The sequence below is a fragment of the Ascaphus truei genome, chromosome 5 (genome assembly GCF_040206685.1).
Source record: "Ascaphus truei isolate aAscTru1 chromosome 5, aAscTru1.hap1, whole genome shotgun sequence".
In the NCBI taxonomy this organism is placed as follows: Eukaryota; Metazoa; Chordata; class Amphibia; order Anura; family Ascaphidae; genus Ascaphus; species Ascaphus truei.
In genome coordinates this window covers 16,887,052-16,901,582 of record NC_134487.1, presented here as the reverse complement: position 1 = coordinate 16,901,582, position 14,531 = coordinate 16,887,052, and the positions used below count along the sequence as shown (strand labels likewise).

The 14,531-nt window shown below is 45.1% G+C and overlaps 1 protein-coding gene across 3 annotated transcripts in view; it reads right to left on the bottom strand.

Moving 5' to 3' along the window:
• Window positions 1-14,531, bottom strand: part of TASOR2 (transcription activation suppressor family member 2) — an 83,893-nt gene that overhangs the window by 24,207 nt on the left and 45,155 nt on the right. For all 3 annotated transcript variants that reach the window (XM_075599386.1, XM_075599387.1, XM_075599388.1), the window contains 4 exons: window positions 13,448-14,227; window positions 10,132-10,329; window positions 7,165-8,179; window positions 686-1,103 (listed from right to left, as the gene is read on the bottom strand). In XM_075599386.1, coding sequence (XP_075455501.1) covers window positions 686-1,103; window positions 7,165-8,179; window positions 10,132-10,329; window positions 13,448-14,227 — 2,411 coding nt within the window. The remainder of the gene's footprint in view (window positions 1-685; window positions 1,104-7,164; window positions 8,180-10,131; window positions 10,330-13,447; window positions 14,228-14,531) is intronic.

The window sequence follows — 14,531 nt, the reverse complement described above, 5'->3', positions numbered from 1 at the left end:
TTTTTTTCTTATTTGTACAGTGGCGGATTTTCCATTAGCCCCAGGCGGCAAAATGTGGGGGCAGCATACAGTGCCGGCCAAAGGAGGAGGGCGGCACCAGGTAAGGGCCTACGGGCGGCATATTTTTAAATCCGCCACTGTATTTGTATATTATAAAGCATGTGACAATGTATCATTCTACATTCTTACCTAAGCTGCCAATCATTTGGTGCTCCTTGTCCTAAGCCTGTAAAATCCTGACTGTGAAGTCTAACACAATGGTCGCCTCTCAGGATACATTGTATCCTATTACTCAGGTAACATTGACTGTTGTTACAGTCTACAGCTCAAACTGCTGGGAACATTGGCAACAAATTATCACAAACAGGAAAGTGTTACAAAGATCTTGCACTGCTGGGGAGGTGGGCTAAAGCCTGCTATAGAAATTAAAGGATGCTCAGTATATTAAAACTAAAAAAATTGCATATGTTAAATATCTTGTGAACCAGTCTTGAAAAGTGTATATATATATATATATATATATATATATATATATATATATATATTTTTTTAAAGGCATTATGAGTTAATATAATAAAAAAGTCACTATTATCCAATACCGCAGAAATTATTATTATAAAAAAACTAGAAACCCTATAAGATTTCACATGTTGATGATTTAAAACTATATAGTGATAGATCTTACTTTAAAACCAAGGCGAGAGACGGTGTTTAATCCTTCTTTTGAGCGATCTTTTTGCTGCCCCTCTGCCGTTCCCGGCGGTTTAGGGTTATATTCCAGGGCACGCAGAGACTGGGTTCTTGGGTAATATGTTGGAGTTTTGTGTACGTCAGGTAAACTGACAACAGCTCCGCTATTCTGCACACCGGTTGGTGAAGGCGACAGGCCAACCTCAATTGTTTTGGACTCCGTGATTTCATACACGTTAAACGGGTCGAGGATGGTGTTGATGGAGACATATTTTGCGGGATTGCTGTGTTCCACCACTTTTCGGGAATTGCAGTTGAGCGGTTTGTTGGCCTTGCTGTAAAACAGCGCGATCCACATATGCAGGATTATTTTCACATCCTCTACTTTCTCTTTTATATGGGGGTTCCAGGGCCTGAAAAGGGAAATGCCCATTTTGACAACATACATTAAAAACACGCAAACTGGTAAACCATGAAAACACATCAGGGGGGGAAAAAAGTAAGAAAAACAAACACACACACTTTATAAAACTAAAAAAAGAGATATTTTTAGTGTGCTTTTAATCAAGAGCTAAGTCAATCAGGCGAAGACGTAGCTGCCTGTGCTGAAGCAGGGATATCCTGAAAACCTGACCTGTTGGTAGCTCTCGAGTCATGCCAACTGGTTGCGCGCCATGTATGCCACGCCAGCAAGTTACGCCATGTAAGCCACGCCAGCTAGCTACGCCATGTAAAGAAGTGAGGAAGAAGTGGACACCCCATCTGGCCCTGATTCCTGCATTTTGAAGTACGCTGGAAAGGAGTATATCATCAATACCAGACTGCATCATTACTGCTGTGATGCTGCCTTTACCATTTATATTTGCTGTGACTTCACTTCTTCTCAAATTATGCATTTCTTTTTACCAGCCTCAGTATGTCTCTAACTCTATTCATATATCTCCATCTCTCCTTCCTTCACCACTTCTCTGTTCACATGAACTCCTTTCTTACCTGCGTCCTCTGACACCACACAGCTATATTCCCTGCACTAAAACTCACCCCTACAAATCCTCATCACACATTCTCTTTCTATCCATGCTTCTCCTCCTTGCTTCTGGGGATATCTCTCCCAATCCTGGTCCCTGTCTTATTCCTACATGCGCTCGTCCTCGCCTGCCAACTGCAACCTCTACTCCTTCTGGTGTCAACCCCTCCAACCTCATACCCATCCCCTGCCACCCTCCCTCCTCTCTCCCTTTCTCCTGTGCCCTTTGGAATGCTCGCTCCCTCTCTAACAAGTTCCTCTCTGTGCATGACTTCTTTCTCTCTCACTCCCTGCTTCTCTTTGCTATAACTGAGACCTGGCTCACTCAGTCTGACTCTGCTCTGGAAGCTGCCCTCTCCTACGGTGGCCTTTCCTTCTCCCACACTCCGCGCACTGATGGCAGGGGTGGAGGCGTGGGGCTCCTGCTCTCCTCTCTCTGTCGTTACCGAACCATTCCTATTCCTCCCTCTCTTGCTTTTCCCTCCTTTGAGGCTCACACTGTCCAGATTTTCTCTCCTCTCCCTGTTCATGTGGTGGTCATCTATCGCCCACCTACCTCTACTCATCCCCCTTCTGCCTTTCTCTCTCACTTTGAATCCTGGCTCTCTTTCTTCCTCTCCTCAGACTCCCCTGTTCTTCTCCTTGGGGACTTCAATTGCCACATTGATGACCCCTCTCTCCCTTGGGCTTCCCGCTTTCTTTCTCTAACCTCTTCTTTTGGCCTTCAACAGTGGACTGCAGCCAGCACCCACAAGGATGGCCACTACTTAGACCTGGTTTTCACTAAGAACTTCTCTCTCTCCGATTTCTCCATTTCCCCTTATCCTCTCTCTGACCATCATCTCATCTCATTTTCTCTATCTCGCTTCTCCCCTTCTCCACCTCCATCTACACCCCGGTTCTGCAGAAACCTGCGCTCTATTCACTTACCTGACTTTGAGTCCACTTTACGCTCCTCATTCTCCTCTCTCAGCTCTGCTACAGACCCCGACAACCTGGTCAGGAACTACAACTCTGTCTTGTCCTCCTCTCTTGATCTACATGCCCCACTTTCTCTCTGCCGTACTCGCCCTTCTAACCCTAGACCCTGGCTAAATTCCCACACACGCATGCTGCGTTCCTCCACTCGTTCCTCTGAACGCCTCTGGAGGAAGTCTCTCACTCTAGCAGACTTCCTTCACTACAAATTTATGCTATCCTGTTTTAACTCTGCCCTCTCGCAAGCTAAACAAGCCTACTTTTCTGCACTAATCAACATGCACAAGTCTAACCCACGCCGACTGTTCTCTGTCTTTGATACTCTACTCAAACCACCCTCAGCTGCCTCTCCTTCCTCCATCTCCGCTCAGGACTTTGCTGACTATTTTAAGGAAAAGGTGGAATCCATACGTCATACGAATAGCACTGTGGATATTCTGAACACATGATCCATAAAGCTTGGCCCCCTGCAGACACACTTACCAGAACTCCCTCCTACTGTCTCTGTACGTTCTCCCTACCTACCAATTAGATTGTAAGCTCCTCGGGGCAGGGACTCCTCTTCCTTAATGTTACTTTTATGTCTAAAGCACTTATCCCCATGACCTGTTATTTATATTATCTGTTATTTATTTGATTACCACATATATTACTACTGTGAAGCGCTATGTACATTAATGGCGCTATATAAATAAAGACATACAATACAATACAATACAATACAATGTAAGTCACGCCAGCTAGTTACGCCATGTAAGCCACGCCAGCTTGTTACGCCATGTAAGCCACGCCAGCAAGTTACGCCATATATGCCACGCCAGCAAGTTACGCCATGTAAGCCACGCCAGCTAGTTACGCCATGTAAGTCACGCCAGCTAGTTACGCCATGTATGCCATGCCAGCTAGTTACGCCATGTAAGCCACGCCAGCTAGTTACGCAATGCAAGCCACGCCAGCTGGTTACGCCATGTAAGCCACGCCATGCAAGCCACGCCAGCTGGTTACGCCATGTAAGCCACGCCAACTGGTTACGCCATGTAAGCCACGCCAACTGGTTACGCCATGTAAGCCACGCCAACCGGTTACGCCATGTAAGCCACGCCAACCGGTTACGCCATGTAAGCCATGCCAACCGGTTACGCCATGTAAGCCACGCCAACCGGTTACGCCATGTAAGCCACGCCAACCGGTTACACCATGTAAGCCACGCCAACCGGTTACGCCATGAAAGCCACGCCAACCGGTTACGCCATGTAAGCCACGCCAACTGGTTACGCCATGTCGACGTTCAGTACTGTTCAGTGAATCCTCTTTCCAAGCTCCCTTTTCCTTTTGGTTTATTCACAACTTCTCCTTTTTGGATGAACAACAACAATATGAAAAAGCAAGTGAAGGACTCACATGTAAACCGTTCTACTACAAGTGAAGGACTCACATGTAAACCATTCTACTACAAGTGAAGGACTCACATGTAAACCATTCTACTACAAGTGAAGGACTCACATGTAAACCATTCTACTACAAGTGAAGGACTCACATGTAAACCATTCTACTACAGTGAAGGACTCACATGTAAACCATTCTACTACAAGTGAAGGACTCACATGTTAACCATTCTACTACAAGTGAAGGACTCGCATGTAAACCATTCTACTACAAGTGAAGGACTCACATGTAAACCATTCTACTACAAGTGAAGGACTCGCATGTAAACCATTCTACTACAAGTGAAGGACTCGCATGTAAACCATTCTACTACAAGTGAAGGACTCACATGTAAACCATTCTACTACAAGTGAAGGACTCACATGTAAACCATTCTACTACAAGTGAAGGACTCACATGTAAACCGTTCTACTACAAGTGAAGGACTCACATGTAAACCATTCTACTACAAGTGAAGGACTCACATGTAAACCATTCTACAATAAGTGAAGGACTCACATGTAAACCATTCTACTACAAGTGTTATGTTTCTCAGATCGTAAGTTCTGTTAGTGAAACGTTATGCTATTTTATCAGTGTGTGATGGAAGCTTTCTAATGAATGCAGAATGCATTATAATATATATATATATGTATATATGTATGTTGATGGCCAAACCCTTGCTAAGAAACTCGCCCTATTCCTTGGTGTCTGCCCTCCCCTCCTTCTAGATTGTAAGCTCCTTGGGCAGGGACCTCCTTGCTATTGTCCCACCATACATGTACTCTTGTCACACAATGTTACTGACCTGCCTCCCACATTGTACTGCGCTGTGGAATATGTTGGCGCCATACACAGAAGATGACAGAATATTACATAGAGCTATCGATCTTCTATTCAGCAAATGTTTGTTCTTCATTTGGAGATCGAGCATCCTTTTTATGATTTGTCTTTAGTATCAGTGAATACAATGCTTTTCTTCTGAACTAAGAGTTTATTTTACACAATCATTACATTGATAAAAAGGATACAAGATGTTGACTAGGACGCCTCGCTCAGTAAAAAGACTAATGGGTAATTAATTTATATTATAGGCTAAAGCAGTAAAATTCAGGGTATTACTGAAATCCCTGCTCTCTGATTGGTTAGAATTCCAGGCATTAATCATTCAGTAATGGATGGAATTTTTGGCACCCTGCCAACTCACCATTCAGAGATGCAGGGGGAGCAAGGCATCTCTGTTCCTCTCCTCTCACAGTTCGGCAACACAGGCTCTCTCTCTCTCAGTACATGCAAGCTCTCTCTCTCAGCAGCACATGCAGGCTCTCTCTCTCTCAGCACATGCAGGCTCTCTCTCTCAGCACATGCCGGCTCTCTCTCTCTCAGCAGCACATGCAGGCTCTCACTCACAGCAGCACATGCAGGCTCTCTCTCTCACAGCAGCACATGCAGACTCTCTCGCTCCCTCTCTCACAGCACATGCAGGCTCTCTCTCACAGCACATGCAGGCTCTCTCTCACAGCACATGCAGGCTCTCTTTCACAGCAGCACATGCCCTCTTTCACAGCAGCACATGCCCTCTTTCACAGCAGCACATGCAGGCTCCCTCTCGCAGCAGCCCATGCAGGCTCCCTCACGCAGCAGCCCATGCAGGCTCTCTCTCTCACGACACATGCAGGCTCTCTCACACAGCACATGCAGGCTCTCACACAGCACATGCAGGCTCTCTCACACAGCACATGCAGGCTCTCTCACACAGCACATGCAGGCTCTCACCCAGCACATACAGGCTCTCTCACAAAGCACATGCAGGCTCTCTCACAAAGCACATGCAGGCTCTCTCACACTGCACATGCAGGCTCTCTCACACTACACATGCAGGCTCTCTCACACTGCACATGCAGGCTCTCTTAGGCCGCACATGCAGGCTCTCTTAGGCCGCAGATGCAGGCTCTCTTAGGCCGCACATGCAGGCTCTCTCACAGCAGCACATGCAGGCTCTTACACTGCACATGCAGGCTCTCTTAGGCCGCGCTTATAGTGCCGGCGACACGAAGTCGCCTGAAAACAAATGCATTGTCGCCGCCGTGTGCGCTTATAGTAAGCGCGACGGCGACAAAGCGACGGGGCGACGCGATTCTTTGCAACCGGGAATATTTGATTTTTCAGGGGCTGGCGCCACATGTGACAGCCCCTGAACCAATCAATGGCCTGGTCGCTGGCGACGCGGCGGGCACTATACGCACAGCCTTAGGCCGAGTCCATAGAAGGACAGGCCGTGCTGAGCCGTGCGGACGCTCCGCGCTGAGCCCCTGCATCCTCAATGAGGATGCCTTGGGAGGGGGCTCACGCGAGCGTCCGCAGGCGTGCTGACGAGTTGGAGTTTTCAGCCGAGCGCCAAGCTGTTTTTCAGCGCGCTGTCGGCTGAAAACCTCCAATCACAGCACAGCAGTGTCAACGTCACGGCGCCGTGACGTCGACGTCAGTGCGTCGCGGGAGATTGGCCCAGCGACGTCACTGCCCCGCCTCCCTCAGTCTCCCCGCGCCTCCGATCGCGCACGCTGGCGCAGATTTCAGCAGGCGAGCCTCAGCGTCAGCGCGGCACGGATCTCCACACCCCTCTATGGCCCGGGCCTAACACAGCACATGCAGGCTCTCTCAGTTGCTAGTGCTGTCAGAAGCTGGCGGGTCCCAAATAGTAACTTTGTTACTTGCAACAAAGTAATATTTCTTCCACCACTTGTATAGCTTCTGCTAAGGTCATTTGTATCTGTTTTGTTTTTTTTTTTTTTTTAGTTTGTAGTTAAAATTACTGCCCCCAACTTCTCTTCCAATTCTCCCCTTCACCCACCTTTGGAATGGAAAATTAATTGAACTAAATATAAAAAATTAGAAGGTAATTGGAGAACTAAAAAGATGCTAAATACAGGCAAAACAGCAGCAATTAGTAAGCTTTGAGAAGGGGTTTATTTAACCAGTTGTAGCTACACTGGAAAATCTCTAGGGCACAGAACACAATGGATCAGAGGCGATGTGCAACTTACCCGTGTAGAGCTCGGTTAATAGTTTTCTCCAAAGGATCACAGGTAAATTTGCTGTCCAAGTCAAAATCATAATGGGCGTCCCAATTGCATGTTATGAAGAAGTCATCGCGGACCTCCAACACAGACCGCGGCTTGTTTCTGAAAGTCGGGTATATCATTTGGTTGTTGCTGGTCAGGAATATAACATCCTCTGGAAGCAGAATGGCGTTTTGCTGCGGCTGTACCTCTGTTGCAGGTGGTGTTGTGGGCGCGGGTATATCCTCGGTGCCAGGCTCGCTCACCTCGTCGGGCACTGGATCTACGTTGCCGCTGTCTGTTGGGAGTAATGAATAAGAATGCTCGAGGCAGACCTTGCTCGTTTGATTATTTCGTGCTCTTGCTTTGGACACCGAAGAATGGACTTTTTGTATTGTTTGATTTGTACTGCTTTCCTTACCTAGCAATGAAGGAGTCTTCTCTACCGGGCAAGAGTCATTGTCATTTCTGGGCGGATCCTTGGGTTCTTCTGAAGTTTGAATGGGCTCCTCGGGCTCGGGCGGCTTTGGAGCAACGGCAGGCACAGGACTGCTCAACCTTTCTGTCTTATTTCCCCTGTAGTACCGATGATCGGAAAAAAACTGCGTAGACTTCTCCTCTGGACCATCCCTCTTCTCCGCTACGTCGTCATTGTCCAAGGGAACATTTTCAATTTGCGAGTAAGGGAAGTTGGAAGCACTGAATGAGTTCAGAGCCAGATCAGCCAGTAGGTTTAGGGCGTGGGATTCGTACATGCTTATCCTCTTCTCCAGAATATTCTCCTCTGGAGTCCCAGCCTTCCCACATGGTTTCTTTATGGTGATGCTGGGCTTGAGGTTCCTGATGGACCTGGAAGATGATTTTACGGCCACAGGCCCAATTTGTTTGACCGCCTCCATTTTTCTAGTGGGCTGCTTCGCAGTCGGCTCTCGGAGTTTCCTGACGGGTCTGCTCACGCTTTCTGAGCCAATTTGAGTTTCAGGTGACGGGCCCTTTGTAGCTGCACAGGAAATAAATATAAAGTTACGTTAAAACTAGGTAATATTGCGCCTATTTAAAATAATAATAATAACAAAAATAATGATATCTATATATTTTTTTCCCCATATCCTTATTCCCAATACGTCCAAGGTAAGCAAATGCTTTGACGGTTTTTCGCAAATCTCTAACTAATGTATGTATGTATTATTTATTTATAAAATGTTTTACCAGGAAGTAATACATTGAGAGTTACCTCTCATTTCACGTATGTCCTGGGCACAGACTTATGATGACAGATACATGGTTACACATAGTTACATTAAGTGAGCAGGGTTATACATTATATAGAAGACATTGCATGCACAGTTAGAGATAATATATATTATAGGCGTATGACACAGTTACAGACCAGATTAAAATGTGAGACAGTCTTAGTATTGAAAGAACTTAGACTGGTGGCGGCTGTGAGAGTCTCCGGTAAATTGTTCCAGGTGTGAGGTGCCCGGTAAGAGAAGGAGGAGCGCGTGTGTATGTGTGTTTATTTATATAGGCCTATCCATAATAAACGTGACATAATAATATAACACATAATGGGAATAAGCGCTTGAGAGATAAAAAGTAACATTAGGAAAAGAAGTCCCTGCCCCAAAGAGCTTACAATTTAAGTGGTAAGTAGGGAGAACTTACGGAGACAGGAGGAGGTTCTGGTAAGTGCGTCTACAAGTGGCCAAGGTTTGTGTCTCCGAGATGTATAGTATCAGCCAGCGGAGCTACCCGTGGAGAGAGATGGTGCCGGTTGGATATTGAGGGGAAGGGCATTCGAGAGGTGCAGGGCAGTCAGTGGGAAGGGTTTTAGGCGGAAGAAGGCGGCTGTATTAGGACGTTGTGGAATTGTGTTTCTATAGGCAAATCTTCCTCTCTGTTCTATAGAGAGTAACAATTATAGCATCATTAGCCAACTACCCAAGAAGTGGAGGGCAACAGTTACCTAAGAGAGACATTTCACAGAGCCAATTGAAAATAGAAACCTAGACATTTTTTCCCCAGAAAAATATAATAATTTTGCGGGCGACTGGGCCTTTACAAGTATTCTTCCGAAGACTCCTTCCTCGAAGTGTTTGCTTTTATTTCATGCACTTCTCCCTATTTTGTTCCGTAATCTATACTAAAAAGAGCCAAGTACACGGTCAGTCCTATATAAAACACACACACACACACACGCACACACACACACACACTTTTGCCAGCTACCATAGGTCTGCTCCTTAATGGGGTTACTATGTAACGTTGCTTGTTTATTCATTTTGAGAATGAAATTCCTGAGCTATATAATCTTTTGTCTTACTTCTCTGTGAAGTGGAGCCATTTACTGTAGAATAACTACATCCTCACTGGTCTACATAGAGTGAAATGTAGGAGCAATGGAAGAGTAACAGGTTGCATATACTGTACCTGGGACCAATAGAAATCCAGTTTACCCAAACTTTATTGCAACAGCCTTTCAAACTTGTATGCCAAGATATTGTTTTGAACGTTTTTTCACCTTTTAAAATCATTGGTTTTTCTTGTAGTGTACTTAAGTTATATTTAAGGATATAGAATGCACGTCCCAAATCCCTAACCCATCTGCTACCTTCCCCCAGGCTTTGTGAACAAAACAAACAAGTGGTGGAGGAAGCCATGCTAAATGACATACATAAAATGTACACTTTTGGATCAACAATTAATCTACGACAGGAGGTATTTGTACGTATTAGGAAGTAAAGAAGTCTGAAGAGAAAATACAAGTTCAGCCTAAGCAATGAAAGTTGGAGGACCCGGGACAAAAACAAATTGCACTTTAATATAAAAGTAGTATCTTCAACAAATGGCTAAAAATCAGTGAGATGGACTACAAGTGTGACTAACTGAACACCAGTGAGACTTGCCATGAATGCCTAAATATAGTTCTGTGGACATGCATATTTTTACCTGGCTCCGAGGGCTTTCGTTTTGCAGGCCTACTGCGTGTACCAACGTTGTCTTGGCTTTTCCCCCCATGTGTTGGTGGTTCACTTCTTTTGCTTGGAGGTACTTTTCTTCTTTCCTTCTTCCTCTCGCCCGAAGCAACTTTTTCGGTCATCTCTGTCTGGGTATCTGGCACAAACTCAGCCGTAAGAACTTCAGCACCTAGCAATAGATACAAAATGTGTACAAAATTTCCTCGTTTAACCAAAAAAAAGTGACTACTAATGTTTTTGTTAACACCCTAACAGCATCAACTTTCCATATCACTTTACACTTTCCTAAATCTGTCTCGGCGTCTCCCCTGCTGAAATCCCTCTCCTGGCTTCCTATCAAATCCCGTATCACACTTTCAATTCTCCTCCTCACTTTTTAAAGCTTTCTGCTCAAGGATGTCTTCTCTCTACCCATTTTCTGTCTAAAGACCTCTCCCGCCTTAAACCTCTCACTGACTGCCCCACACCTCTGGAATGCCCTTCCCCTCAATATCCGACTAGCATCCGCTCTATCCACCTTTAAAACCCATCCTAAAACCAACTCCTTAATGAAGCATATGAGTAGGTCCGTGTTTGATACTACACACCTCATACATCGACCGTGGCCCCCTGCAGACGCACTTCCCAGAACATCATCCTACTCTCTCTGTACGTTCTTCCTACTTACCAATTCGATTGTAAGCTCTTCGGGGCAGGGACTCCTTTTCCTAAGTGTCACTTTTATGTCTGAAAGCACTTCTTCCTTTTGGGTTACTTGTATTATTTGTTATTTATATTATTATGTCACGTGTATTACTGCTGTGAAGCGCTATGTCCATTAATGGCACTATATAAAGACATACATACAAAAAATATCCTTACCATTCTTGGTATGGAATAGGAGTGCGAAGCAAGTGCACAGCAACGGAAACAACATTGACCTACTTTTCTACAGTGCTTGTATCCACTCTGTATCGCACAATTTCAACCTTCATTTTGCCCCCCCATACAGTTCATACAGCTCCCTCTGCGGGTTGCACCTTTTTTAACATCCTTCTCTCTTTAGGTGGAGTTTGAGAACTGTGAAGGTTGTATTTACTGTGGGCTGTTATGTATGTATGTATGTAGCGCCATTTATGTACATAGCGCTTCACAGCAGTAATACCTGTGACATAATAATATAACACATAATGGGAATAAGCTCTTCAGACAAGACAGTAACAATAGGAAGGGGGGTTCCTGTCCTAAAGAGCTTACAATCTATGTGGTAATTAAGGAGAACTTGCAGAGACAATAGGAGGGTGTTCTGGTAAGTGCGTCTGCAAGGGGCTAAGGTCAGTGCATCTGAGATGTACAGTATCAACCAGTGGAGCTACCCGTTTGCTTCATCAGAGGTGCGTTTTTAGATGGGTCTTAAAGAGGGAGAGGGCTTTAGATATACAGGGGGAAGACAAGACACCCTTGAGCAGAATGCAAGAGTCGAGCAGGTGCATAGTGAGAAACAATGTCAGAGATGTAAGGAGGGGCAGAAGAATGTATAGACTTAAGAGTGAGGAGGACAATTTTGTAAGTAATACAGGATGTAATAGGAAGCCAGGTGAGGGATTTCAGCAGGAAGGAAGCTGAGGCAGATTTAGGAGAGAGTAAAGTGATTCTAGCAACAGCGGTCGGGATAGATTGTAGGGGAGACAGTACCAGGTTACAAGATGGGAGACAATGAGCGCCAGCATTAGAGTTTTAGCAGTAGAGGGACGGAGGAAAGGCGTATGTTTGCAATGTTACGGCCATATAGAAAAGCCATATATTGCTCCGCAACCAACACTATCTTAGTGTGAGTCATTTCTATCCAGGGCTATTGAAGACAAAGATGTTTGAATGTTACTGTGTATGTTTTTTGGTTTTTATATTGCAGCTACTTCTGAGAAGTACCAACATCGTTAACTTGCTGACATAGCACAACTTCATGTCAGGATTGTCCTCATCTTACTTCTAAGAAGTTATCGGCGCCAAGGTTTTGTGAGAAGAACCGTACAGCCCGTCCGGCTGCCTTCCCTCACTAGGGATTCCTGCTCCTTAGAATATGATATGCAGATGATGTGAGGAGCGCACAATCCGGTAGGAGCAAAGAGAGGACCCCAGGTAACAAAAGAATATAAATTTATTGAGTCATCAAGACATTAAAATCCAACGCGTTTCGAACATGTTAGCGTTCTTTATCAAGGGTCCTTAGAAGATGGACTGGTCTCACCAATCATTGCCAGTGTTTTAGATTTATAGTTTGGCACGGTTATTACTGTCCTTTGGGTTTAGCGCAGTGTGTTTGCATTTTTCTCTTTGCCACTTTGTCTTAACAATAGACACGGAGGCAGCCAATTGCAGAAAATACAAAGAGGCGAACAAGCTCCTCATTCAGAACGGATTGTTTATTATACAAGAAAACTTATATATTGTTTTTTTTTTTTTTAGTTTTCTTTTAACCTGGCTGATATTGCTGCTTGAAATGTTTCCAGGTAAAATATGTACAGTAACATGTTGGGGGGGGAGGAGGGGGTAAACTACAAAAATTATTCTACACAAACTGCAAGAAGATGTAATTGACTTGTATACAGAAGAATGGTCTTCTCTGGTCAAAAAAAAATAAACATTTAAAGGCTGCAGGAATTGCCTCCAAGTGGTTTTTGTTTGCTCTTCATAAGACATTTGACGGCCAGATATGACCCCAAAATAAGAACATGAACTATTAACAACTCTGAAAAACATGTGTCTGAGGACTGATGAGAGACCATTGTACACAAGACAATTAATATTAAGTCAGAAACAATTAAGTCTGCAACAGCTGTAAAAAAAATAAAAAAAGAGAAAAGGCTAGAAGTATTACTGTCAGAAACCCCCATTTGTTGTGTGTGTAGGATGGGCGATATTATGGAGGAACTTATTTTGACCTCCTGCTCTTAGCACTTCTTTCCATTGCCGGCATAGAGGCAATGATAACCTGCCCCCCACAGTCATCTGACACCCCCTTCCCACGTTATGGCACCCCCCCCCCCCCCCCCCCACCAAACACCTTCTAGGAGCAGCGCGGAATAGTACCGTATTGGCCCGAATACAGTAGGGCCTCGCACATACTGTAATATGACCCTAAAGTTTTGGAGGTGTTCTACATGAAAAATAAAAGGTGTTAGGCTGCGCATATGATAAGAGTTCAGTTTTCGGAAGGACATTTTTTTAGGGGAAAAAAAAAAACAGCACTATATTCGGGCCGATATGGTAATTCCGGAAAGAAATATGTACATGGGATAATAACCAACCTCGTTTTCGCCTCTGCAAGCACTGAGCGTTGGCAAGTTTCACCGTTGTTTTGTTCCTATTTGCAGAGGCGGTCTGTTTCATGTCCTCCGAGTTCGGCCTTTTCCGCTTGGTTCTACGCAGGTTCTCGTTGCTCTCCGCGGCAGGCGGAGCAGGTTTGGATATACCTTTACTTGGGGTTTTCTTCCTTGAAGTCCTTCCCCCTCCTCCTCCTCTTCCCGAGGAGCTCCTTTTCCGATGACTCCTTTTGCCTTCGTGCGGCAGTCCTTTCCTATTTGACCCCTCGGTGTTCTCGGTTTCGACCTTTATTTCGGCCGCCAGGGACAGTTTGGACTCTAATGAGTCATAGACTATTACGTTTGCCCCGTTGTTACCCCAGTCTGCATTATCACTGGTGCTTGGTGGCTCTCCTGCCAAGAGGTCGGATGCTTTTAGCAGCGGAAAACAGAAATTGACCGGAGCCGAGACGTACGTTTTCAGCCGAGAAAATGCCAGCTGACTACACCTTTCTGGAACAAGTTTGCTAGTGCCTTCATGGGGCACGTCTGTCAAAAGAGAGGGAGCATCCTTCGGTTTCCCCTGTTCCTCCAAAGAGGCGGACGGTTTCTTCTGGAGTAAGGCAAACTTCTTGAAATACCGTTCCAGCAATGCCTCAGAGTAAAGCTCCTTCTCTTTGCGTGACCGGCATGTTTCCGAGATGGCATACCGCAGGCCTGGCAAGAGAGTAGTGACTTTTAAAGAGGTTTCTTCCTGGGTGAACACTCGCTCCCATTCTTCTCTTTCTATGGGAAAAGGAAACAATACATTTTAGTTACTAGTTCTCAACTCCTCCATTCCTTTTACAACCCCCCCCCCCCTCTCCCCACCCAAAAAGGGGGAACATCTAAAGACCAAAGTCCCTGTAACATTACACCAGGAACACACACAAATACACCCACACACAAATACACACACACACAAATACACACTAGTAATGCACAAAGTAGTAGTAGTAGTAGTAGTAGTAGTAGTAGTAGTAGTAGTAGCACAAAGATGTTTGTTATCCAAAGATGTAGGTGTATTATAAATACAGAGCACCACAAATCG